We start from the raw sequence: 25,899 nt of genomic DNA on the forward strand, positions 1-25,899 counted from the left end.
ATTCTGTCAATTTTATCCAAATGTGGTGGAGCAGTGGAGTTTCTCAGAGCTATCAAGTTTCTGTAAGGTCTGTGAGAACAGTTACTTTGTTGTCTAGGGAAATTCAAGGATTTGTGCTGTACCAAGGGAATTAGACTCAGTGGGTAAGACTACAGTCATAATCTATTCCTCTGTAGTAACTACGTAGCTGGAGCTCTTGAGCTAGCTGGAAATGCTGTCTGGGAAAACAAAAACAAGAACAGAAAGGAAAGACTAGGAACCTCCATTGGCACATTTCATAGGAAGATAAGGGACAAAAGAGTATCCTTTCATTCAAGGCTGGGTTTTTCTCAACACCCAGTCCAAGAAAAGTAAGACCCACAGAGCCAAGGGTAAGACAAACTATAGCATGATCAGGGTCAGATTTGGACCCACTCTCAAACTTCCTCCAAGAATAACTTATAAAAAATTATCTTTACTGCAGATATGCAGTAAATCTCAAAGAAGATTTCTGAAGGAGCATGAGACAGTTTTGCAAATGTTGATTTAGGCATTCTTTCCAGAGGCAGAACTGGAGAATGCACAGAGGCACTTGCCTGAAAATGATCCTGATGAGTGATGGAGCCCAAAATGAGATCAAGAAAGCAAAATGAGATCAAGACAGCTTATGAAAAAAGGTGGGGGTCCGGGAAGGTGGGAAGGGTCACTTGTGGAAACAAGTGTTGTATGTGTGAAGTACTAGATGAAAGGAAACAGTGGATATGTGTTTTGGGAGGAGGGTGTCCTAAGCATCATAGGAAACATTGGAAGGAGATGACCCTTGTGCATTTGTATAGATGTTCTGCACCTAGCACTCCTGGTAGAAAGGCTTCTGGAGAAGTCTTCTAAGAGAAACTCCTTTCTGGAGAAAGGAAGACTTTCTCTTGGTCGAGTAGGATCGGGTTAGAGATCATTTAGGCAAACTTAACACCCACAAATCCATGGGCCCTGATGGGATGCACCCACGAGTGCTGAGGGAGCTGGCGGATGTTCTTGCTAGGCCACTCTCCATCATCTTTGAGAGGTCATGGAGAACAGGAGAGGTGCCTGAAGACTGGAAGAAAGCCAGTGTCACCCCAGTCTTCAAAAAGGGCAAGAAGGAGCACCCAGGAAACTACAGGCCAGTCAGCCTCACCTGCATCCCTGCATAGGTGATGGAGCAGCTCATCCTGGAGGCCATCTCCAAGCATGTGGAGGAAAAGAAGGTGATCAGTAGTCAGCATGGCTTCACCAAGGGGAAATCATGCTTAACCAGTCTGATAGCCTTCTATGATGGAATGACTGGCTGGGTAGATGAGGGGAGAGCAGTGGATGTTGTCTCCCTTAACTTCAGCAAGGCTTTCGACACTGTCTCCCATAACATCCTCATAGGGAAGTGCAGGAAATTTGGGCTTGATGAGTGAGGTGGATTGAGAACAGGCTGAATGGCAGAGCTCCGAGGGTTGTGATCAGTGTCACAGAGTCTAGCTGGAGGCCTGTAACTAGCGGTGTCCCCCAGGGGTCAGGACTGAGTCCAGTCTTGTTCAGCTTCTTCATCAATGACCTGGGTGAAGGGACAGAGTGCACCCTCAGCAAGTCTGCTGCTGAGACAAAACTGGGAGGAGTGGCTGATACGCCAGAGGGCTGTGCTGCCATTCAGAGAGTTGGACAGGCTGGAGAGGTGGGCAGAGAGGAACCTCCTGAAGTTCAACAAAGGCAAGTGCAGGGTCCTGCACCTGGGGAGGAATAACCCCATGCACCAGTACAGGTTGGGGGTTGACCTGCTGGAAAGCAGCTCTGCGGAGAAGGACCTGGGAGTGCTGGTGGACACCAAGTTAAGCATGAGGCAGCAATGTGCCCTTGTGGCCAAGAAGGCCAATGGTATCCTGGGCTGCATCAGGAAGAGTGTTGCCAGCAGGTCGAGGGAGGTGATCCCCCCCCCTCTCCTCAGCCCTGGTGAGGCCACATCTGGAGTAGTGTGTCCAGTTCTGGGCTCCCCAGTACAAGAGGGATGTGGCACTACTGGAGCAAGTCCAGCGAAGGGCTACAAAGGTGATTAGGGGACTGGAGCATCTCTCTTATGAGGAAAGGCTGAGAGAGCTGGGCCTGTTTAGCCTAGAGAAGAGAAGGCTGAGAGGAGATCTTATTAATGTGTACAAGTATCTGAAGGGAGAGTGTCAAGAGGATGGAGCCAGACTCTTTTCAGTGGTGCCCAGCGACAGGACGTGAGGCAACAGGCACAAACTGAAACACAGACAGTTCCATCTGAACATGAGGAGAAACTTCTTCACTGTGAGGGTGACAGAGCACTGGAAGAGGTTGCCCAGAGAGGTTGTGGAGTCTCCTTCTCTGGAGATTTTCAAAACCCTCCTGGACGTGATCCTGTGCAACATGCTCTAGGTAACCCTGCTTGATCAGGGGGGTCGGACTAGATGATCTGCAGAGGTCCCTTCCAACCTCAACCATTCTGTGATTGGGTGAGATTCTGCTCACCAAGATCTACTTCCCTTAATGTTGCACAACACTGTATCTCTCTGGCTTTTTTAGTTGCCAGAAAAGTCACTTCATCTTATCTATTTCTCTGCAAGGATCCTAATGTGTTTCATTAACTCATGTAGGGAAGATGAATACCACTCATCGCTGTTTCCACTGAGCATATGGGCCTGAAATAATCCCTTGAAAGCAAACGTGGGATACTTAGGTCAAGAATATCCCAAGTTAAATGACTGGTTTCAAAGAACGTGAGACCTTGCACCTTCTAATTTTATAAATGTGTAACCATTTTATTAAAAACAGAAATGAAGTGGAAAGGTCTTTTTTGTCTTCTGGTGCTTTTACAGACCCTTTCTAGAGATGTTAATTCCTTCCTCCGTGAGGAAACTAAAAAAGACAGTAGAAGTTTTTACCAAGTAAGAAAAAAAATGCATATAGAGCTTCAGTGCAGAATAGATTCTTTCTAGGGGGACTTGGAAATGAAGATGCCTTTCAAAGATCTCAGCCTGCCTCATGATCTCACCTGCCTAAGCTTAGGTATTTTAAATGTCCTGTTGGATTTTGATATAACCTTACATCATGCAGAGAACTTTTGGCATCCAAGCTGAAAGGTTCCCATACACAGAGTGTCTTGTGGACACTTGGGGACCAGGTCTGTGAAATGCCCTAAAGAGCACAGAATACTCACAGCTATCTAAATATAATGTCCTTCTAGGGTTCTCAGAAATACCTCTCTCTTTCTCTCTTTCTGATGGATAAGCATGAATCTTAGAATCCCAGCTCAGTTGCTTGACTTCCATTAAAAACACCTTGTTTAGTCACTTTCTTGATTTCACTCAAAGGCAGGTACCTAAATACTTCTGAAGAGTTGTCATTGTATCACTTCATATACTATGATATATAGAGAAACATGTGGCTCTAGTTCCTGATTCAGTCTTCTCTTTTTTTGTTCTGTACTTGGAAAGGTTACAGGAGTCTGATAAGATTTGCCCTGGAAGTTTTGCATATTGATGTCCTCCAAACCTGCACGCTGATGGGTTCCACATTTCAGCGGGTGATGAATCCTCACGTCGTTATTTTCCTACAGATAATTCATTCAGTCACAGGTAAATCTAGGTTCTATTCCAACCATATATATATTTTTAAAGAACATATAATTTCTGAGGCCAGTGGACAGGTCTAGGAATAAAAAAATAGTAGATTTGGGGGGGATTTTGGCAATATATTTTATTTTGTAATATAATATTTGTATCAACACTTAATTTTTCATATATACATATATATACATTATATATATATATATACAATTATATAGTATTTGTAGTAATGTTCTTGTTTTAGAAACACTCTATCATCCCAAGCAGACATCCTCCATTCTCTCCACTTGCTGTCTCAAGCCAGAATCAAGCAGTAGCATTATATGAAATATTAATACACTTCATTAATGCAGATTACAGTGTTCACCTGGTTGAGTAATTTAATCATCTGCACAGAGAAAGCACTAGGCCTAGGCAATACTAAAGACTCGCTTAAAGCTTCAATACAGGATTATAAATAGAGTCACAGAGCCCCCATGACTGCTTTTCAGTGAGCTTCCTTTCTCTGTTTTGGAGCCTCTTGTCAGCTCAGCTGGCCCTATCATGTTATCATGTTGAGAAAGCTCAGGTTGCTCTTTGTACTTCCCACTTCAGAGTAGTAAAATGGAGGGGATAGTAAGTTTTGCAAAGGGCCATTAGTATTCTTGCAGTTAAAACTCAATGTAAAGGTTTTCTTTTTCACAACTGAACCTTTTTTTTTTTCTTAAAAAGTGGACTATATTCGAAAAGAAATCGTCTTGCCATGCGTGATTCATCACCAATGTAGCTATCCCAGTGAAAAAATCATGGACATCTGAAGTTAAATAGGCTGTATCCTGCCTTTGTGGGTTCCAGCTTTACAAAAGGGGCTAGCTTATGTGCCAGTCTGGGCTTACAGAGATGTGATTGGATTATTGTCACAGGATGTCTTCCTCTTCAGTGCTCTGGCCTCCTCAGTCTCTCATCGGTGAATTTGCCTTTACAGTGGGAGGATGATGTAACTTGCTCTAACATAACTTCCTGGTCCAGAGCATTTTCTGATGTATTGATATTACCAGAGCAGAACAGCTAGCTTCCTTTTTTTGCAATCACAGATCTGACATTCCGGTTGCCTATTGGATGTGCTAATGAGAACATCTGTTACAGATAAGATTTACATCTATATTTCCTTGCAGGCCAGTTTAAAATCATTCCTCCTGACAATCCTGCCATTGGAGTCATTGGAAAAGGAGTCATCTTGCCCTGTCAACTGAAAGCTAAGACAATCTCTGAGAGACTTTCTGTCCAGTGGATATTTACTACAAACTCTGAAAAAATTGACATGAGCATCTATGATGGAAAAAATACACAAAATCCAGTTACTGAAGACAAGAGATACCAGGGCAGAACAAATTTCTTCCACACTGAATTTAATAAGGGAAATGTGTCTCTTTACCTGAAGGATGTCATGGTCTCTGACAAAGGGAAGTACACCTGCAGCGTCTTTTTTGAGAACTGGTATGATGAAGTGGTTGTTGAGCTGCAAGTGGCAGGTGAGTGGAATGGCAGAAATGTTCTACTTCTTTCTCAGTCCAGTTGCAAAAGGCCAGTAAAGACTATGGGGTACTGCTGTATTGCATTCATCTGACCTATCCTTAGTCATGTGAAAGACCAGCATCTGTTATAAGCTGGGCTACCTGCATTGCCAGTGGACACTGGAGTGTCACTGTCTTTCTACCACCTCTTAAAGAGAACAGTGTTGTCCAGCTTTGTTTTACCAGCAGGTTTCCAGTCAGGGCAATGTTACTTTTTATTTGTTGTTGTTGTTCAAGTTGTTCATGGAAATATTAAGGATCAGCCCCCAAATCTGCCTCTATCAGGACTGTAGTAGTAACTTCCCTCAAACCTGGAAGTCTCTTTTTATCAAAGGCCATTATTTGTTCCCCCCGCTAGACTATGCCATCAGTAACCATCTGCCAGAATCTGTAGTACCATGGCAAAGAGGAGCTGAGGCAATACATATATGGCATATAAATGCCTCAGTTTTAATGTAGCACTGTAGGAAGAACTATTTAATCAGTGTTAAAGTTCCAATTTTGTTGAATTTATTGGTGGTGTTTACACATAAATCTGGGGAACACCTTCCCTTCACGTATTGTTTGGTCAGAGAATATCTATTGTTTTCTGGGGGGTTTTGAGTATGTTTGCTTGTCTTTCTATAGCTATAGGCGATGAGTCTTCTGTTTCCCTGGATGGTCATGTGGGTCAGAGCATTGGCCTCACCTGCAAGTCCCAAGGATGGTTTCCAGAGCCCATAGTGGTATGGCTGGACAGCAAAAGAGAGATACGGAAGGAGAAAGCGACCACCCAAAACGTGAAGACATCTTCAGGCATTTTTGACGTCATAAGTTCCATGAACCTAGAACCCAGATCAGACATGGAAGTATCCTGCAGAGTAGTCAATGACCTACTCAACACAGCACGTGAGTCCCGAGTCCTGATTTCAGGTGAGTGACTTCCAGGCTCAACTGCTGTCAAGACTAGTTGGTAGGCTGCTGTCCATTGTTTGTCCATTCACCCTGGAGTAATCATGGACACCAAGCCCAAGCATAAATGAGTAATGTTTAGATGGTGAACATGATAAGAAGTCCACCTTTGTGCTGTAGATTGCTTGCTATATTTCAGATGCATCTTAGCCATAAAGATTAATGCAGAGCTCTCATATGCTGTCACCTGAAAGCACTATGCCAGTATGGAGAGGGAAGGATTTAGAAGTGCTGATGGGGATAGCAAAGCCCCTACATTACTTCCAAGTTACCCAGCACAGTGACTTAGAGATAGCAAGAGCATACTAATGGGAAATGCTGAATGTCTGCTTCCTTCCCCGCTTCTCTCCCCAATACCACCATGAATATGCTGAGCTTCAGGATGTGCCTCCCTCCAGTTTGGACTCCTTGTCTAGAAAGTAGACAACTTCACTTTAAAAGTGAAGGAGGGCTAGTTATCTTTTTCTTCTGAAGCACAACTGAATATGGTTCTGCTTTGCCAAAAACTTTATCTAGTGGTTCAGTAGTTAAAACACTGGCTCCAGAGATGGGCTGTTCAGCATCTGTCCCTATAGGGAGGCAGTTTCTCCACCATGACTCTATCCATAGGGACTGAGTCTTAGTGAATGTGGGTATATGAAATGTAGGAGCACAGTCTGATTGTTGGCAGATAGGCATCTAGCAGTAGCTCTGATGCCCTGGGGTATCTGACTGATCAGCACATGGATGGTTTGGGATCGAGGCGAGACCTGCAACCTTCAGGACTGAAAGCTGGAGGCCATGAACGTTACCCTACAGCAACTAAAATGGCACTAGGCAACTAAGTTTTGGCCACTGGAGCCCGTCTTAACTGTCTCACAACCAGTAAGTGAAAATATCATTGTCTATGTTTTACAGATGCCTTCTTTCCTTCCACTTCACCTTGGATGACTGCCTTCCTTGTAATTTTATTTCTAACTGTAGCTGTTATTGCTGCTATAGCTTATAAACTGAAGAGTAAGTATTTCCATTTACAACAGCTATATGGAAGTTTTCATCTATAGTGCAAAATACCGTTAACGAAAACTTAAATAAACCTGTTAACATTAGAATCAGAAAGAAGCATATAAGAGGCAAGGAGGACAAAAAGGATAGATGTACAGTTAAAAATGGAGTGTGGGTGGAGGTTGCATGGGTGTGAATGCACATAGCAACCTCAATCGGGAGATCACGTCTATGAGAAGCCATTTTGTATGACCACAGATATTCAAAAGCACAGGAAATGATTTTAGTTTTTGGAATAGTGGATTTTTGAAAACCTTCTCATTTTGAAATTATACTGCAATATTCTAAATAGGACCCTTTTCTTAAAATAAATAAATAAATAAATGCTTCTTTGCTTGTTTTTCCAGGTAATTCTAAAAGAACACTGGATGCAAGTGAGTAATGAGGGAGCTAAATATAAACACAGATGAAAATATTTTAGAAGAAAAGTTTATGCTCCTTGTTGCTGACTCAGACGCAGTTTCTTGAATTATAGGAGTGATAATAATGAAAGCATGACCAATATTTAGGTATTTCAATTCTATTATGCACTCAGGTGAAGTGGGGATATTAGGACACTGATCAGCACTGAGTACTGCCATCCCTACTTTAGCAATGGGATTTGCTTCCTTCAGTCATGGGCAGATCTAGTTGCCAGCATAGATAATACTTGGAGTAGTGTCCTGCTATATGGACTCCAATACAGTCATCTCTTTCTGTTTCTCCAGAGCCAAGAGCAAGCTGTGAGTTCACTCAACTGTTTCTTGAGACAAAAACAAATAATAATAATAAAAAAATGATTATAGTGCTATGTCAACATCAGTTAACAAATCCAACACAAAACTTTTTTATCTGCCTTGAAGACAAGAGGTGTTGCCTGCCTGCAAGTGAAAATTCTCCTTGTCTCTAGCATTTGTCCAGATTAGAGGTTATAGCAGGGTTTATTCAATATACACAGTGCCAGTGTTGCTGTTCCAGCAGAACATTTTTCTTCAGGCACTTCTAAATGTCTTCTGGTACTGAATTATTACTCCATTAAAACAAATTATCTTCTCTACAGAAATCATGGGTTCAGTTTTCTACTGGCATTTGAGATCCTTTGATTAGTTTCACATATTATTATTACTGTTTTATTGCATTGTTAGTGGAAGTTTAAGGGAATAAATAATATTGCAACACGATTCTTTTTATTTTCAGAAAAAATGAAGGAGAACAAGGAAGAAGGTAAATACTCTTTGAAAACTGTGAGGATACCTTGAAAACATAAATTCAAAGACACTATTTTAGGGCACTTTGATTTCTTTGACATGAATTTCAAAAGTATCAGTCCTTTAAGCATTAAGTCACAATGGGCCACATTGTTCTTAGTAATTAAAAGGTATTAACCCCTCCATAGATAACCCAAAGGAGAGTTGTTCACTTAGGGTGCTCCTCTGGTACTTTCAAGATAAGAAACATAGCAAAAAAAGACAGCAAAGGACTATGGGGTAATCAAGTTTAGGGAAAGATCTTCTTGTTTTCTCCCATATGAAAGCTCCTGTTCTTCTCGTGGCCCTATGAGTTCTGCTCTGTCCTGCTCTGAGTTCATCTTTCTCGAGCAAAGGTAAACAGACAGAGTGATTGTACTAATAGATTGAGATATAACCTCACTGATAATTTCTGTGCACTGAAAATGCCATTGATCTATCCTGGGTTCATGTTCATTTTTTTATAGCTGGATCATGGTCATTCATATATTCCTTCCTTTTGCCTCTTCTGTCTTAACCTGCTAATAATTCCCCAGGTTACGAGAGAAATAAACTTTTAAACAATAAATCTTGTATGGTTTAGTGCTAAATTGCACCCCAAAGCTTTGACTAATCCTCTAGTCCATACAGTCTAGTCTGAATAAAGAAGTAACAATTTCTGCTGCGATTTCTGCCATTTCTTTGTATCATCAGCAGATGTATTTCTTGCTTAAGCCAAATAATGATAATTGTAAACCAGATGGATCTCAGATGTTTCTTAAGTGTGTAAAATAATAGAGCTCTCAGGGTCTTCCTGTGCTCCCTTATAGTCACCTATGAGAAACAGGCACGTTCAGAGAGAGGTTAATTCAAACTGTTTTAGACAGCTATTACTGGAGGAAATGCTCTTTTTGGGGTGGATTTCCTACACTGACTTTAAGGGACATATAAAGCAATTAGATGAGATTGACACATTCATCTCTAAGATACCTGAAAGACGTCAGATGAATGTCATCTCATCTCTGTAGCCAGGTGCTAACTCTCCTCAGAATTTGTGTGCTACTTGACATGTTTTCCATTTGACAACATAATTCTCCATTTGGCTCAACCTTCTGTACCTTACCAAAGTCCCAATGGAATATTAGGTCAATCATTGCTCATCCTACAATAACATATTACTGAAGAGAAAGAAAGCAAAGAGACTCAGGAAAAAACACTGTAATTCATATTTTAAAATCCCCCTCTTGTTAAGTTTACCCTAAATATTTGAAATTCTTCACTCACCAAGTCTTTGGCCACCCTTTACCATCCTCAGATGGATAAATTTACCAGCCATCCTCACTAATGGATTAGCATGTCCTAGTCCTTGCATTGTTCTGGAATGAAAATCATATATATCTCATTATGTTGTTGAATCTTTATTTCTACCTTGGATATAGCAATGTGTCTGGATACCTCATTTTCCCTCTCTATCATGCCTTCAGAATCATGTTCAACATCATCTCATGCAACAAACACACAGAAAAAACACTTCTTTAGTGTTGTGACCATATGCAGATTGGCTTTAATCTTTACTCCATTCTCACTCAACAGCACAACAACTTATTTTTTTTGTTATACCCTTCTATATGACAGAAACATTTCTTAGTCTGTCAAAATACCCTTTTCAAAGAATAAATCATGATTTTCAGCAGTCTTCACTTTACTGCTATAGCTCCTGGTTTTCAAGATAATGATTTCTGTAGAAATCAATTTTTGTTTGTTTTTTAATCCATTTTTTTCCTGGTCCCATGTTTATCTATGCTAAGAGAAACTGAGTTGACTAGAATAAATTATTCAAAGTAAGAGATTATTTCCCCCAAAGAAAGACTACATATTCAAGGGAAAAATAAACATCCCAGAAAGAATATTTGGAATTTTGAGTGGTCAGGATTTTTTAAGAGAACTGCCCTGTTCATAAAGGGCAGGATTCTAATTAACTGCAAAAATAAGTCAAGACCTCATCTCCTCCTTAACTATTCATATTATCTACATGCTATTTAGCTAGTAGTACAGAAATTGTCTCATCAACTAGAAAACAAATTGTAAGTGCAAGTTATCATGTGAAACTGTTACAGTGATAGTTATGTACTGTTTCTTTCAGAAAAAGAAATTCTGAAGGCAAAATTAGGTAAGAATACAGTTTTCACATTCGTTTTAGTACTTCTTGTGTGTGTGTTATTTACATCCCTGAAAATGGTCATATTTCTGGTCTGATCAACTTCATATGTGGTAGTAAATCTTCACAATCATACACAAGAGCAAATGATCTGTAGAACATTTCTATGTGAAATACTTCTGGATGTGTCTATTCCTTTTAACAGAAGTTTTTATTATCAGTTTGACTGCAAATTAAAAGATTCAGAACATCCATATCATCTGTTTTCCATGCACTTAGTTCAGGTTTAATAACTGAGGACAATGGAATAATTTAAAAGCTCATTTTATCATTTTAAACTTCTAAATTAAGCTAATTGTTCACTCTTCACCACAGTAATATTTGTTCTTTTTCTTCTTTGTTGTTGCTTTTTTTGATCAATTTAGAGACACAGAAGATGACAAATGAAGCAGGTAAATACAATTCTACAACTGAAACTTAATTTTAATCAAAACTTACAGGCAGACTTATGTGACAATGAAAATAAGCTACTTCTTTAAAAACTATGGCAGCTTATTTTTATATGAATGGTTGTTATTTCTATTTCATTTTCATCACTGCTCAAAATTATTATTTAGTGTGGTTCTGCTGTTAAGAGGCTGCTGATACTTTTCTACCCATACAGAAATACATAATCTTTGCTCCTCGGTTGCTGACTCTACTGTTATCCATACTGAGATTTCTTGAAGCTCTAACTTATAGCTCCTGTTCTGGCTACTAACTAGCTAAGTGTTCAGCTGTAACTAGCATCAGAGCCCAAAATGTGCAGATCAGTCTCTGTATCCTGAGAAATATTGGCTACAAAATACATCTACAAAATAAGAACTAAAGAAAATGCAGTTTTGTGCTTCTTATGCTTGTGCTCTTCCTTCTATGTCACTTACTATCCCTCAGCTCACCTGCTGAGATATCCACCCTGAAAGGACACACACATTCAGGACCCTCATGGCCACCCACACCTTTTGGATGAGCAGGCCTTATGAAGGCCTCTCAGAAGACTCTAGGCATCCCAGATGCCATTAGACAACCTGTGCCTACGAATCCCCCCAATAAGGAGGATACTATCAATGCTTTCAGTACGGATGGCCAATATTGCTAATTGCACCTAGGGAACAGTCACACCCCAAAACAGACACCTGCACTGGGTCACCTGAACCTGCACACCAACTCTTTTGACTATATTCATTTGGACAGCAATTCAGTTGGTTGTGCATGGATATCCAGATTCTACTGAGGTGCCGTAAGGATTCCTGCCAAAGGTCCACCTCACACTCCAACAGGACACAAATCTCCTGTTTGTCCTGAGTGGTATTTCCCAGTTCTTTATTGATGTCTTAAATAATATCAGACAGCACTGGAGACTTATATTGGGAGCGGGGTGGGGCAGAGTTCGATAGCTCTAGAGCATAGAAACTCTGCTTTATAGATGTGTTAATTTATACCTGAATCTTATTAATATCATATGTTTTTAAGAATTAAAGTTGACATATTTTCACACTGCAAATTTTAGAGTTAAAATCTTTCCACTGTCTGCACAGCATTCTTCATATGGTGTAGCTGTTGATTTCAGTTCTTGCCTCTTAATGATTACCTTCATTTAACTCATTTAAGCTATTCTTTTACAGCAAAGGTTGAAAACAGACAACGTCTTGGTAAGAAAATATGTCTTGAATAAATCTTGCATTCTTAAGAACCTTAGAAACAGCAAAGCTAGTGAGCATAGAGCCGGTCTATGTCTTCCCTGAGTGTGAAGCCCAGTGTAAATATCCCATCACAATGAGATTCTGTTTCTTCCTTCAAGAAATATGGCACATAGCTGCCTCTCAGGATTCTGAAATCTTCCTTGTTGGGAAGTTTTTCATGCCTAATACTACAAGAAAGCTATGGACACCTATATTGTGTCATGAGTCGTTACATTATAAATCAGGTCTACCAGAACCATTGTGATGACAACCAAGAAGGAAGTCATCTCCTCCTGGTCACATAGCTCAACCCACCGATTTAATGTCCTCTAGAAGCCTTACAAAATGCAAGCAAAGGCAGGCCAAGGCTGAAAGGCCAGTTTGTGCCCTTCACCTTGGAATGCAGTCTCAAAATTTTAAATGGCTTCAACAAAAAGTCCCCACACTGAGTTTTGGAGCTGTCTAATCATCTTTGGCTTGGAGTTTTCGTGTTTAGAAAAAGGGGAACACAAAAGAGAGAAAAAAAATAGTGCTAATAATGTAAACATCTTTTCTTTACAGATGGATACAAGGTTGAATTGGGTAAGTGTGGAGGGTCATGACAGGGTTAAACTGGTGGAAAGTTGCAAGTAGCAAGCAACAGGAGCCTCAGACAAACGTACCCAAGGACACCGGTGCAGCTGGGAATGATACATCCTGAGAAAGTACAGATAAACTAGCAGAAGCCAGTGGGAACCAAGGTTAAGGGCAAGACAGCTTTTCTAAACAAGTAGCAAGGTGCAAGGCATGACCGCTGCATGCGTGATCGGTGCAATGATTGGCTACCTGTGACATAATCTGCATGATGATTGGCCTAGCAAAGTGTGTCTGTGAAACCAATGAAGCAGCTAACTTTTTAAATATGCTCAGAAATAAACAAAAAAGGTCTCAGGACGCAAACCCTCCTGAGTCCGTGCCATTCATCCGCCACAGGTAAGTGGTTTAAAAAACATACTCTACTGCCAGATGCACTGGTGCATGAAGTAGAGTAAAGCAAGCACTGCTACAGAATCACAGTGATGGCAATAATTGTACATGAGTAGACTGAATAGTTTAGTCTGAGAAGTATTTCATGATCCCACGGATTCATAAAACATTAATGTCCATTGGATTAATGCCCATAGATTAATAAGGTATGAGGGAGGCAATTCTGGAGAAGACGGATAGGCATGTGGAACGGGCAAGAGAGAGGCTTATTCTAGAGCGTGTGGGGGAAGAGCCACCTGGACTTGTGCCCTGAGAGAGGAGATGGCTGTGACAGCTGGAAGGTGCCTCTTTGCCCATCAGCAACTGGATGCGCTGCTTTGGGGAACGTTTAAGGTCTTTGCTGCATCAAGGCAGCACTGCTCAGTTCCTGGAACCTTTCACCCCCTCGCACCTTGCGGACAGAGGGCCCCAAGTCACCCCGCTAATTGGATTATCCTGCTTTTCCCTTCCAGTACCCATTACTGTGAATCCAGACAGCCAACACTTAGAGCTCCGAGTGTCTGGAGTGCTGGACACCAAGAGCAACAACACCTCTGAATCTGCTGCTCTGAGCGCTGCCTCCACAGTCCCCGTCCTGGTGGGGCAGGAAGGGTTTGCAGCTGGGAAACACTACTGGGAGGTGGAGGTGGAGCAGCATCAGGACTGGGTGCTGGGGGTAGTGAGGGAGAAATGGAAACAAGAGGAGGGAGGTATACTTCCCATGGAGGACTACTGGGCTCTGCACAGATCCCAGGGAGAGCTTTTCTCTAGTGAAGGAGACATTAAGATTGGGAAGAAGAAGCTGCATTATTCAGTGATTGGTGTCCTTCTGGACTTGGAGGAAAGGCAAGTCAAATTTTATGAAGCAGAGCAGATGGTCCTCCTGGTAGCAATCCCTATAAGCCTTGGAAAGGAAGCTGCAAAAACGTATTACCCATTTGTACCCAAAAGGGAAGGGACACTCAAACCTTTTGTTCTGCGGCCAGTCAGAATTCCTGTCCCATTAAAGCTCTATGAACAGGTGTGTGAGATCAAACGGATCAGAGAAAGCCAGTTCAGTGAGAGGGAGAGGGGGAAATTTAAGATCTCAGACATCAGTAATGTAAAATTAATCCAGAGGAAACATGCGGTTGAAACAAAAACAAAACCAGAAGAAAACAAGAAAGGAAAAAAAAAATCAGATAATGTAAATAATTATGGGATCAAAGTCACAAAACCCTAAATAGATGTCTGAGTTCCCATTACGGGTCAAGAAATTCTTGCCATTACAGCAGTGGGTTTAGTTAACTGAAGAAAGACTTGCAATTTAGGCAGTGTTAGGTAGCCTGCCTTGTCTTCTGCTCTACTCCAGAAGGGTTTGCGTCATCTTTAGGTCCTGTGTCAAAACTGCTAGCCAATGTCTTAGGTGGCCTAGTGCATGTCAAACAGCACCTGTCTTTAGGCAACATAAGTTTTTCACAGTGTTTCACCTTCATGTTCAGTTGAATGCCCTCTCTAAAGTTAGGCAAGCAGAATTCTACTCTCCCTCTATCAAGAAAACAAATAAATTTGTTTTGAAGTAAAAGAGGTTGTCTTCAAAAATTTTTCTTTTAATCTTTTTTCCTTTTTTTAACAAATGGTATGCAGTTTATTAGCATAATTATTGTAGTAAAAAGAGTTAATGGCAGGTCATGATTGCCAAGAATGTGCTAAAATTTAAAATGTTACAGGAAATACTCAGAAACTAAAGGCAGTGGGAACCCCTCTCTGTAGATATTTTTAAGTAATAATTTTAAGGTCAAACAGGAAAGGTTATGAATAAAACATTCTTTTTAAATAAAAGTCTTCCATTCCACTAAAAAACTACTTCTCTATTTCCTATCTGTCCAAACCAATTGAATTCAGATTCTGCTGTTTCTCACACTGAAGTATTATAACTATGAAGAGACTCTAAGTTTACGGTTTCCTGCATCATTAATCACTGCACAGCATGCTTTTCTGCTCCTTGTCCTGTACTCCAACCCAAACTTTTTATACTGGCAAGACTGAGTGTATTTATAACATTAATCAGCTTTTATCAACAATGTGATCTTTCTCAAATCAATGTTCCAATGTTCAATGATATGTTTTGTGATCTAGCACATGGAAAAGCAAGAGTTTCCACAGATGCAGATGTTCAATGGACACTCCTTATAGAGCCTGCAGTATGCCTCTGGTGTGCCAGACTGTAGTCCTGTTTTGACCCCCGCAAGATCAGGGACGTCTAACAGATTAGGCTGAGCAAGTGGTTTAAGAGAAATGTCCACATTCTTTTGCATAAGGTAGCAAACACCCCGTGAATCTAAGTCCTCCTGATTTTTTTGAAGTCAAAGGATTTGGGTTGATGTACACTAACCAGTGTTCTCACCTGTTTTAAAATAGACATATACATAGACGAGCCTAAAGGCTTTCTAAAGTGAGACTGCAGATGGAGAGAGCAGGCAGATTGGTGGCATTTTAAGCTGTATAACTTTTCCTCTAAGCAGGTTCAGGGTTCAATGCTCTTCCTTTGAATATGGGGCAGATATTTGTTTCATTTAGTGCTGAAGCTCACAGTGTAAGTTCATCATATAATGCAAGGACCATTTCTGAAAGCATGTGTTGGGGCTAGCATGCACTGCATTATTCCCATTCAGTGCTTTAACATATTTCTTTGACTGGGGGGCAGGACTGAATATGGATCTTTTCTTTTATACTTAGCTTTTTCTGCCCATGAATGAAGATGAAATCCCTTCAATTTTTATAGTATGAATAAGGTGCATTTGCCACCTCCATTCTTCATGCACAGAATAAAAGGTGATGATTTTTTAGAACCTGTCCAGCCTGAATTCCCATGAATGGAAAAGTCTGTCAAAATTTTTCCCCACCAGGAAGTTCACAAGTAAACATCCTTCTCAACTGTCTCTGTAGCCTCTAATAAGATTTAGAAGAGTCTGAAATAAGATTTAGAAGAGTCTGTTGGAGCCTTTTCTACATCATGAATGTGACAACTTTATTCATTCCCTGGTAAGACTTTAATTGCTGTCAAGATATTTTGCATGAGCACAGAGTGAAAATCTGGATTTCAATTTGTAACACACAAAATGTTCTTCCACACAATTTCCTGCATGTTATGGGCTAGGGACAGCTATTCCTTTAAAAGTCTTGCACATCCTCTGTATCTTTTTCATTTCTCTTTTTCAAAATTGTTCTCTCTCTTTCCCCTAGTCTTTCACACCAGCACTTATCTGTATATTTTCTGGCACCTCCAGGGAAGCAAGGTTCTAAGTGCTCCTTCTCTCTTCCCCGTCCGGTGACAGCAAGGGATCTTTCATCTCTTTCTGCATCTCTGCACATAAGATAATCCTTAAAATTAGAATTCCTGACCTGTGACATGGTTTGGGCAGAAAGCAAGTCTGAACCGAAAGGAACTGTTTTGCACAACAGTTTCTGAGGCTACGGATAGCACTTGCCTGCAAATGGTGCGCAGAAGTGCCACTGATCAAAAAAGATCAGAGCTGAGCATTATTTCAAAGAACAATAAGTAAGAGTGTGAAAAGAGTTTGTTTTGTCAGAAGAAAACACTCAGAGAGACAGGTACAAAAATTCCAAGGGCTATGCTTGGAGGAAAATAAAAGATGTGGGAGAAGATGAACTCACACACTGGACTCTTCTAGCTGCCAGTGTGGACTTCCAAGCATCATAAATTATATATGTAAATTATCATCTCATCTTCCTCCAGTCTTCTCCTCTTCTAACTAAACCAGGCAAAAATCTGCAAGGTTCAGTACCTGTCTCGGACTGTTGTAACCCCTGTCCCACCACAGGGGAGACGAAGGGAGGAGAACCAGACAAATCCGTGCACACATTGCCACCCCTAGTTATACCACAAGATTTGAGGAAAGATTTCCTGCAGTTACTGATAATTAGTTCTCCTCTAGGTTATTTTCTGAGTGACAGTCCTGAAATAAAGTGTGAGAGGACATGGATGCTTGTCTGCATGGGAATACACAAGAGAATTAATCTGAATTCACTCTTAAAATACAGGCATTAAATTGCTTTCAACCCATGTTCTTATTCAGAATACAAGAGCCAAAAAACAAAGGGAAATCAAACTGACAGTTGCCCATGCAGAAGAGTAATAGAGAGTGGAACACGGTTTCTCTGATGTAATACTGTTTATTTCTGTAGAGCATACAGAAATTCAGCTTTCCCAAAATCAAACAGGAGGGTCACAGCTCCCTGAGAAAGCTCTCAATAACTATGTCAGACCAAATAGAGATGAATTTATACCCAAACCCCAGAAATTGCAGGAGTTTAAAAGTGAGTTAGAAACAACAGCTGAAAACGTGAAACTAGGTGAAACGCCTGGCACCTCTATCCCCCAGCATGGATCTGGAAAAATAACTCCATGTTTCAGGCATTCCAACAAAACTCCATGTTTCAGAATGCCAACAAAGATGCCAACAAAGATGGAAAAAAGATAGATTTTATGAAATGAAAGAGAGGAACAGAGTTGCTGGGAGACAGTCACTGTTCATAACATTAAGGTCCAGACTGAGATGCCTAAACAGAATGGGCAATTCAATGCAGAAACCTCCATTTACAGTCCCTGGCGTCTAGACTCTAATGACTGAGCTGTTTTGAAGCTATTTGAGAGAGAGCTGTCTGAGAGGCCTCAGCAGAGGCTCCCCACTTCTCTTGGGAGCTCTATTCAAGCTCAAGCTCTCACTCCTGGGCCCTTCTTGAGCTACTCTGCAGCCATGCCCATGCCTGGTCATGTACCTCATTGATCTGGACCAGGACCCTGACCTGCAGCTTGACATTGGACCTACTCCACCCCAGCAGATCTGTTTGGTGATCACTGTTGTCTGATTCTGGTTACCATCAGCAGACCTGCTAGACACACTTTATTCAGGTAAAGTGAGGTTGCGATCTTTGTTGGTGAGCAGACATGCCCATGCCTGCTTGGCAATCAATCACTTTCAGCTACTGGTTTCTCTTCCTTTTACCCTCCCTTCTGGAGCAGCCCCACCTTGATACTCCCTGACAGGGGTGACCTAAAGGCTCAGTCCCATAAAGTGACCTCAGGTTCCAGTTGAGTAAGCATAACATTTGCTGAGATGGAGTACTGAGGGTTTTTGGTTTGGGGAATTTTTAAATAGTATTTGAGAGCTATTGCCATGAAGGAGAGAGCTATATTCTATCATGCAAAAAGGTTTGGTTGCAGTAACACGCAGAATCTAACAGAGAGAGGCTAGTGCTTTGAGGAGTGGCTGGGAGCAAGTCCACACCATACGAACAGCAGTATCTTGAAACAAGTCTTTCTCTGCAGCCACATTTAACTTTAGACTGTAAGTTATGAACTATTGCATAGGAGAGAAGCAGCTGACTGGTCTCACAGTTGTCTCACTGAACGAGAGAACACTGTTAAACCATTGTAGCTATCTGTTCATTAGGAACATTCAGAAGGATTTCCACACTTTGACCTGCCTATTGCTTTGGAGTTATTTAGTCCATAAGCTAGGGCAATAACCATACAATTCTTGGTTCATTAGCACTTCTGCTTTTCCGAGTCTAGCTTCAGAAAAGGAAATCCTCAGGAGGAATTGCAAGGAGAAAGCTTCCCTGTGTTTTTACCCACTACTACATTCTTCCAGTACCTGCAGACAATACCCTTGTGTGGTGTGTTTTTAATGTGTCTTTCCTCTTATTGGATATGTGAAGAACTGAAAACTAAATGGGATGACTCTGACCTAGGAAATGGTGATTTATCTCCCACCCAAATAACTCCTGTTTAGACATTTCACCTTACGTGTCTTGATTTCACACTGAGTGCTGTCCTTGGAGGTAGATTAGATGAATTTTGAAGTTCTGAAGCTCTAATTTCTTATCTGAGTGGAAGCTAGTCTCTGTTTGACTCCACATCTGAGCTTTGGAAATACAAGTGTGCTCTGTGTAAAACATTTATCTTCTATGTCAGAAACAGCAATCACAAAGATCCTTTTGTAATCTATTTATTTCCTTCTTTTTTTCTATTTTTTTTCTCCTTCCCCTTCAAGGTGCCTTCAGGAATACACAAGAAGGTAATATATACTAAACAAATCTTCAAGCAATTGTTAAAAGAAATAAAGGAAAAGCTTACATGTAAAATACATTTTTCTTTTGCAGGTCAAAGTTCTGCTTTGACCTGTAGAAAGGAAAAAGAGTTTGGAATATTTAACCTTATACATCTCTGAGCTTTAGATGGCAAAGAGTGCACTCTTCTTGCTGCTTCTAACCATGCCATTAGATGTTTTTGCATGGCCAGGGTTGGTGTGAGGCAACTTGGCTCTCCGCCAGTTCTTCTTCAGGGATGAGGCTGCTCTTGCATTGAAATTAGTGTAGTCGAGCTCCATGAGTTGACAGCTTCTATATCTATGTCCTGGGAGTTCTTCCGTCATTCTGCCATTGGCTTTGTTCATCTGAGCAGGAGATCCATGAGGTAGCAGGGTGGCAGGCCAGGCAGCGCACACAGGGGTGATCTGTAGGCATCAGGCAGAAATGGCCAGAAATGGCAACACAGACAGTTGTGGGTGAAGGAGGTGTTTGGGTGCCCAGGGTGTGTTGGAAAGGGTTTGCCCTGCCACAGAAGTTGGCAGGGTTCTTCCCAGAGAGAAGCTCTGTTTCCTTTTTGCCAATTCAAAGTAGCAACAACCATATCTTAAAAACTGTCTTTTATTTTGTAGTGGCACTCTTGGCAGAGGATGGTAAGTGTTGCTTCTCTTTGCAAATAAGCCCTTGAAAATTGTGTTTAAATATGTGGGCTAATGTCCATAAGGTGCTGACACCCTGCACTCAGTTGGAGTGGGTTGTTTCCTCTCCACTGTGGGAGTACAGAGTACTTGTTTATACCAATGTGGCATTTCAAGAACATTGGTAGTTACTGAAACCGGTAAATAGGTCAGATGCAATTTCTAGAAGACAGGGTGAACAAGAATCCATGGGCAGAGGAAGGAGAATGTCACTAGATGCAGTCCCATTGTACGAGTTGCTGAACAGAGTCCACAAATGGAGACTGTAGAGTGATGGCAGAAATGCCACAGATGTTGGAATAGGAGAGAAGAGGAAAGAGTGAAAGAGGCAGGAAAAAAGGAAGAGACAATGAATGATGGAAGGCAAGAAGGAAGCAAGTAAAAATGAAATGGAAAAGGAAGGGAAAGAGGGAAGAAAGGAAATTATCAACAACTCTCTTAGATCAAAGTCATCTCATGTGAGCAGTCTTTGGCTCAGTGGGCATGCAGAGCACTTGCCTTTATTTGGCTGGCTCATAAAAGCTGCCAAGATATTTCCAAAGGCAAGGCTTGGTGTCAGCACAGTCCGTAACGAGTCAATGAGGCTTGTTGACTTCTCAGGTGGATCACAGCGTTAAAAAGGTGTTCCCTTCAGTGTTATCTCCAACGCATCCACCACCTCAAGCTTGCTGAGAGGGGCCCCCTCTGCCTTCTCCTGACCAAAACAATATACCCCAGGTCACGCAGCATCCCCTGGGAAGTCAGGCTTGAAAAACCCTTAGAAAGGTCAATGGAGTCTGTCATTTTCTCGACAGGATCAAAACCTTAGTAGCACGCTCCCCCAGGGCTTCATGCAATCCCTCCCCCAGCAGTTTGTAACGGCCTTTCTGCTTTCTTTTGCAGGGCAACTGCAAGCACAGCTAGGTGAGTGCTTCCTGGCGTGTGAGAGAGGCTCCTTGTTGCTGGAGGGGAAGGTGGGAATGGGGAGCGCTGTGTGTCCATGGGGTCAGCCCTTTGCCCAGGTGGCCAGGAAGGAAGCCTGCTGCTTGCCTCCCAAGGTGTCCCTTGCCCTCCTGCCCTCCACTGCCACGATTGCCCCTGTAGGCTGGAGTGAGCAGGCAGCAGGAAAAGAGGAGGGAAGGAGGTCTATGAGGTGGAATGGCAGGGCAGGGGAAGGCTGAGGGGTAGAAGTGAGGAACAGTAGGATGGAAGGAAGCCAGTAAGGTGGTGGATGAATGGGAGGAAGGAAAGAAGAAATAAAGGACGGGGAGAATGAAAGGGGGGAGGGAGGAAAGGAACGGAAAGGTCAAAGAGGCTTGAAGGAAGGGAGAAAGAGCAGATGGAAGTGAGAAAACCTAGGAATGAGAGAACGGAGGAAAGGAGGACGATAGGAATATGGACATTTCTGTGAAGAAAAGTCAGCCCGTGTGAGCTCTCTTAGGCTCGGGTGGGTCTTTTGTTTCTCCGTGTGACCCAAACTGCCAAAGGCTTTCCCAAGGCAGGGCTTGGTGTCAGCACAGACTTCTTAGATGGAGGCTGTTGTCTTCTCAGGGGATACAAAAGCTTGGCAGAGCGCTCCCTTCAGTGCTTCACACAATCCACACACCAGCACTTTGTAACCGCCCTTCTGCTTTCTTTTGCAGGGCAAATTCAAGGACAGCTAGGTGAGTGCTCACTGGCGTGTGAGAGAGGTTCTTGTTGCTAGAGGGAAAAATGGGGAATGAGGCGCACTCTGCGTCTGTGGCTCTAGCCTTTGGCTCTGCCATGCAGGAAGAGAGCCGGCTGCTTGCCTCCAAACACGTCTCTTGCCCTCCTGCCCTCTGCTGCCATGGCAGCCCTGGCAAGGTGGACGGAGCAGGCAGCAGTGGCTGGAAGCCATAAGAGCTGCCATTCTTCAGAAGGCTCTCTCACCAAAACACTGACACCTCTCTCTCTCTCTCCTTTTCATTCCCTTTGCCTTTTACAGACCGATTGCAGAAAGAACATGGTAAGTGACCTTTGCTTTCTGGTACTTCTTTGGCAACCGTGACCTGCTGAGACCTCCTTGGGGCACCTGCTCATCTCAGGAAAGCCGCCTGGCCTCCTCCAGTTGTGCAGGGACACATGGTGTTGTGATAATCAAGGCCCTGTAGAAAGGGAAGGCCAGGACGTCAAAGGATCTCTTTGGGCCCAAGGCTGAGAGGTTGCTCCTGGAGTCCCCGGGGTGCAGAACGCGGACTGGGAAGAGAGCTGCAATGAGGGGAAGGGAGAAGTCAGCAAAGGCCTGTGTGGGGAGCCGTGGCGGGCTCTGAGGCGCAGTGGCCTGTCTTTGCTAAGTGCCTTTTCCCTTCCTTTTGTAGCTCAGGTGAAAGAAGAAAAAGGTAAGTGGTCTGCGCCGCCTGGGACATGGGCCTTGGGGAGAGGTCGCATGGCGAGAGGGAGGTGCTGGCGTCCAAAGCCGCGGGGCTTCTTGGGGCAGGCAAGGAGCCCCTTGTTGTGAGCAGGAGTGGAGCTGCTGCCCCTGTGCAGGCTGCCCAGTGGAGGTCTTCCTCTTTAGCTGGGTCCTGCCTGGCAGGCTTGCCTGAGGAACAGGAGCATGTGGGAGGGAGGCAGAGAGGGACGGAAGGCAGACCTGGAATGAGGGGTGAGTGAAGGAAGGAGCAGTTTGAGGAGAGGAGGAAGCTATTAGCTGGGAGGAGGGATGAAGTCACGAAGGAAGAAATGAAGAATAGGAAAGAGAGGGAAGGTTATGGAGTTTTGAAGGAGGGAAGAGAAGATGGAAGGCAGAAACATAGAATTGAGAGAATGTGGGAAGTGAGGAATATGTCAATATTCACTTTCCTGTCAGGAAAAGTCAGCTCGTGTGAGCTCTCTTTGGCTCAGGTGGGTCTCTGCATTGGTGTCCTTTGCTTGGCTGCGTGACGCCAGCTGACAAGAGGTTTCACAGTGTAGGGCTTTGTGTCAGCACAGTCCTGGACTAGTTGATGGAGGCTGTCATCTTTCTAGACGAATAAAAAGCTCTGCCAGTGCTTCATGCGATCCGTCTAGAAACAGTTTGTTTCCACACTTCTTTGCTTTGCAGGGCAACTTCATGGATGGATAGATGAGTGGGAACCAAGAGTGGGAATGTGGAGAAACAGGAGTGCTAAAAAGGCTTTGTAGTTAATTAGATGCAAGGATCTCTTTGAGTGTTTGGATGAGTGGTCAATACTGAGTCCTCAAGACTCATCAAAATGGGAGTGGGAACTTGATTTGCTACAATGTGGTTATTGGTCTGGAAGGCCATTTTGATTGCACCGTTTTTGACAGCCTGAGAGTCTCTCTCCAGAAACAGTCTTTTCTCCCCTTTTCTCTGGCTGCTCTCTGTCCTGCCAGGGACAACATCCTCTCTCCTCCTCCTCCTCCTTTTCAGGGGTCATGTGTGTGTGAAAGGTTTCTCAAAGAGCAATCTCCCAAGTGACCCAAAGGATTTCCCTCTCTGGAGGATGACAGGGGCTTTTGAGGTGTTGTCTGATCTGCAGAACCAAAACGTTTCTGCAGAAGAGCCTGCTCTTCTGATCGGCAGCATGGGTTATGCATTAGGTCGCTGGAGACAAGGCCTCCTTCTCACATCCACTTATTGCCTCCTTTATTCATTTTCCTACAGAGTTTTTGAAAATACAGCGTCACAAAGGTAAGAGAGAAACAAAGAGGCTGATTCCCAGCTCTCAGGGCCTGGACGTATATTTGGAAGTGTATTTGTCCTACACAGAGAACAATTCAGAGGACAACATCTTTGCAGAAAGAACTGTTTCTTGAGCTTTCCCTTCTTCACGTGCTGCCCAAGACCCTCCACAAGCCTGGCATTTCAAGCAGCTGGCATTTCAAGCAGCATTATGTCTTCTCAGAAGAAAAGGGCAGGTTTTAGGAAGAATGAGAGGCTCATTTCAGGGAGGTCAGCTGGAACATTTCTACTGGATCTGCTGCTGAAGCATTCCTTGCTGAGCAGTGCACAGCTGAGGATGGGCAGGGATCAGCAGCTGGCACTCTGCTGTCTGCAAAGGCTGATTCAAGAAGTATCCCAGCAGCCCCCCTGGCCTGCTTAGGCCATGCAGGGTTGGCCAGCCTGACTTATCCCCAAACTCAGGCAAACAGCTGATGTGATTCTGGTTTTGCCCAAAGAGGTTATGTGTGCAGAGGCACGGTTCTTTTGCTCAGCTCACCTCTGCAGAGTCTCAGTGATGAAGGAAAAGTTTGGTAATCCCCTTACATTCCTTCTTGGTACTACTTGCATTTCCAACAGAGTGTCTCTGAGTTGACGTGCGTTTGATGCCTGCTGGCTGCTCTCTCAGCACAACATAGATGAGAGCAAGGCACATGAGAGATCTGGGAGGGCAATGGTTGGAGGTATCCTGTGACAGGAGGCCAACTAGGGAGCATGGAAGAGGAGGCAGAGGGAGGGCAAGGGAAGAGGCATATGGGGACACAGGGTCGAAAGTTTCAGAAAAGCAGCCCTCATGGTTTTTGATACTGAAGGAATGAGTTGGTCTTTGCAGTGGATGTCTCCCTGGACGCTGACACAGCTCATCCAAGGCTGGAGGTGTCTCAAGATGGGAAGAGTGTGAAAGATACTGGCACTGCCAGAAGTGTGCCCAGGACAGAGAAGAGATTTGACTCCCACACTTTCCTTTTGGCAAAGGAAGGCTACACATCTGGGAAATGCTATTGGGAAGTGGATGTTGGAAAGAGAAGAAACTGGGATGTGGGCATTGCGCGGGAGCCTGTGACTCGCAAAGGGACACTGACTCTGTCCCCAGAGAAGGGCTTCTGGGTCATAGGGTTAGCAGATGGGAAAGATTATTGGGCCCGCACAGAGCCTTGGACCCGTTTGGTTGTGAGTGGGAAACCCAGAAAGATTGGGATCTTCCTGGATGTCTCAGCCAAGAAGCTGTCATTCTTTAATGTCAGCAAGAAAACAGCCGTGTACACTTTCACCCTTGGTGGAGACAGCAGCCAGGGAGGGAAGTTCTTTCCCTTCTTCTCAACAGGGTCCACTTCTGCAAAGCCTGACACTGAGCCACTGAAAATAGTCCTGGGGTTTGAGGAGGACCATGATGATGAGTAAATGGATTACTGATAGGGAGATGCAGGAGGAGACTGCACTCCTGTCAAACAGCCCCAAAGTTTGTGCCACTTGTCTAATGCTCTCCTTTTTGATTCAGCACTCAGCACTGAACCTGGACACTGACTCTACAAAGTGAACCACTTAGTGGGCTGTGAGGGGGAAACCAAGCAAGACTGCAGGGCATTTGTGCACATCCACAAGAACACTGTCATTTGGCAAAGGCCACGCAAAGTCTCCCTCACACAGTTTTCCAAAGAGTCTCTGGCAGAATGAGATTGTCTTTCCCTCCCTCTCCATTGGGGGTGACTGCTGCCAGAACACCAGGTCCCAGTGTGCTGGCAGTATGGCAATCATCAGAGGAGGCACCGGACACATGGTCAAACTCCTGGCAGAAAAAGCTGGCAGAGTGAGATCCATTTCATTAACCTCTTATTTTATAGTGAAAGGCAGCTGTAGCCCAACATGCTCTCTAGTAAGCTCTGGTTGGCATGATAAAGCAACAGAGACATCAGACCAAGTATGAAACTCTGTTCTCCTTTCTGATTTTGCTAATGCTGATTGTCAAAAATCCAGCTGTAATAATTATACTAAGTGCATTCCATGTAACCAGGATTATAAACAGCAATGGATGTGGGAATTTTGTTGTTGTTTTTCTTTGACAACTTCTCAGTGTCCTTTAATTCTGAAGCAACTGAAGCACTCGGAATCAGCCGTAGCTGTCATACAGATGAGGAAGCCAAGCAGGGGCCAGCTGCTCTCATCCCCGTGATCCAGAGTGCAGGATGTAGTGGAGCTGGGTTCCCATCCACTTACCACATCCAG

General features: G+C 43.2%; 1 protein-coding gene across 1 annotated transcript; it reads left to right on the forward strand.

Annotated features, from left to right (window-relative positions):
* Window positions 1–4,799: 4,799 nt before the first annotated feature.
* LOC136994872 (butyrophilin subfamily 2 member A2-like) lies at window positions 4,800–25,094 on the forward strand. The gene is made up of 14 exons (XM_067314267.1): window positions 4,800–5,098; window positions 5,768–6,052; window positions 6,989–7,087; window positions 7,483–7,509; window positions 8,312–8,338; window positions 12,781–12,801; window positions 13,698–14,282; window positions 20,898–20,918; window positions 21,638–21,658; window positions 21,961–21,981; window positions 22,334–22,354; window positions 22,822–22,856; window positions 23,556–23,646; window positions 24,509–25,094. Exons 1-14 carry the CDS (start codon window positions 4,888–4,890, stop codon window positions 25,075–25,077), a joined length of 2,034 nt encoding a protein of 677 aa, XP_067170368.1. The 5' UTR covers window positions 4,800–4,887; the 3' UTR covers window positions 25,078–25,094.
* The last annotated feature ends 805 nt before the right edge of the window (window positions 25,095–25,899 follow it).

The sequence above is a fragment of the Apteryx mantelli genome, chromosome 34 (assembly GCF_036417845.1).
Source record: "Apteryx mantelli isolate bAptMan1 chromosome 34, bAptMan1.hap1, whole genome shotgun sequence".
Taxonomy (NCBI): Eukaryota; Metazoa; Chordata; class Aves; order Apterygiformes; family Apterygidae; genus Apteryx; species Apteryx mantelli.

What these genes read in the sequence shown, in the direction of transcription:
- LOC136994872 (XM_067314267.1), top strand. Translation starts at nt 4,888, where the DNA reads ATGAGCATCTATGATGGAAAAAATACACAAAATCCAGTTACTGAAGAC. An exon ending in TGTTGAGCTGCAAGTGGCAG is followed by an intron (nt 5,099 to 5,767) that starts GTGAGTGGAATG and finishes GTCTTTCTATAG; the next exon opens with CTATAGGCGATGAGTCTTCT. An exon ending in TGGATACAAGGTTGAATTGG is followed by an intron (nt 12,802 to 13,697) that starts GTAAGTGTGGAG and finishes TTTCCCTTCCAG; the next exon opens with TACCCATTACTGTGAATCCA.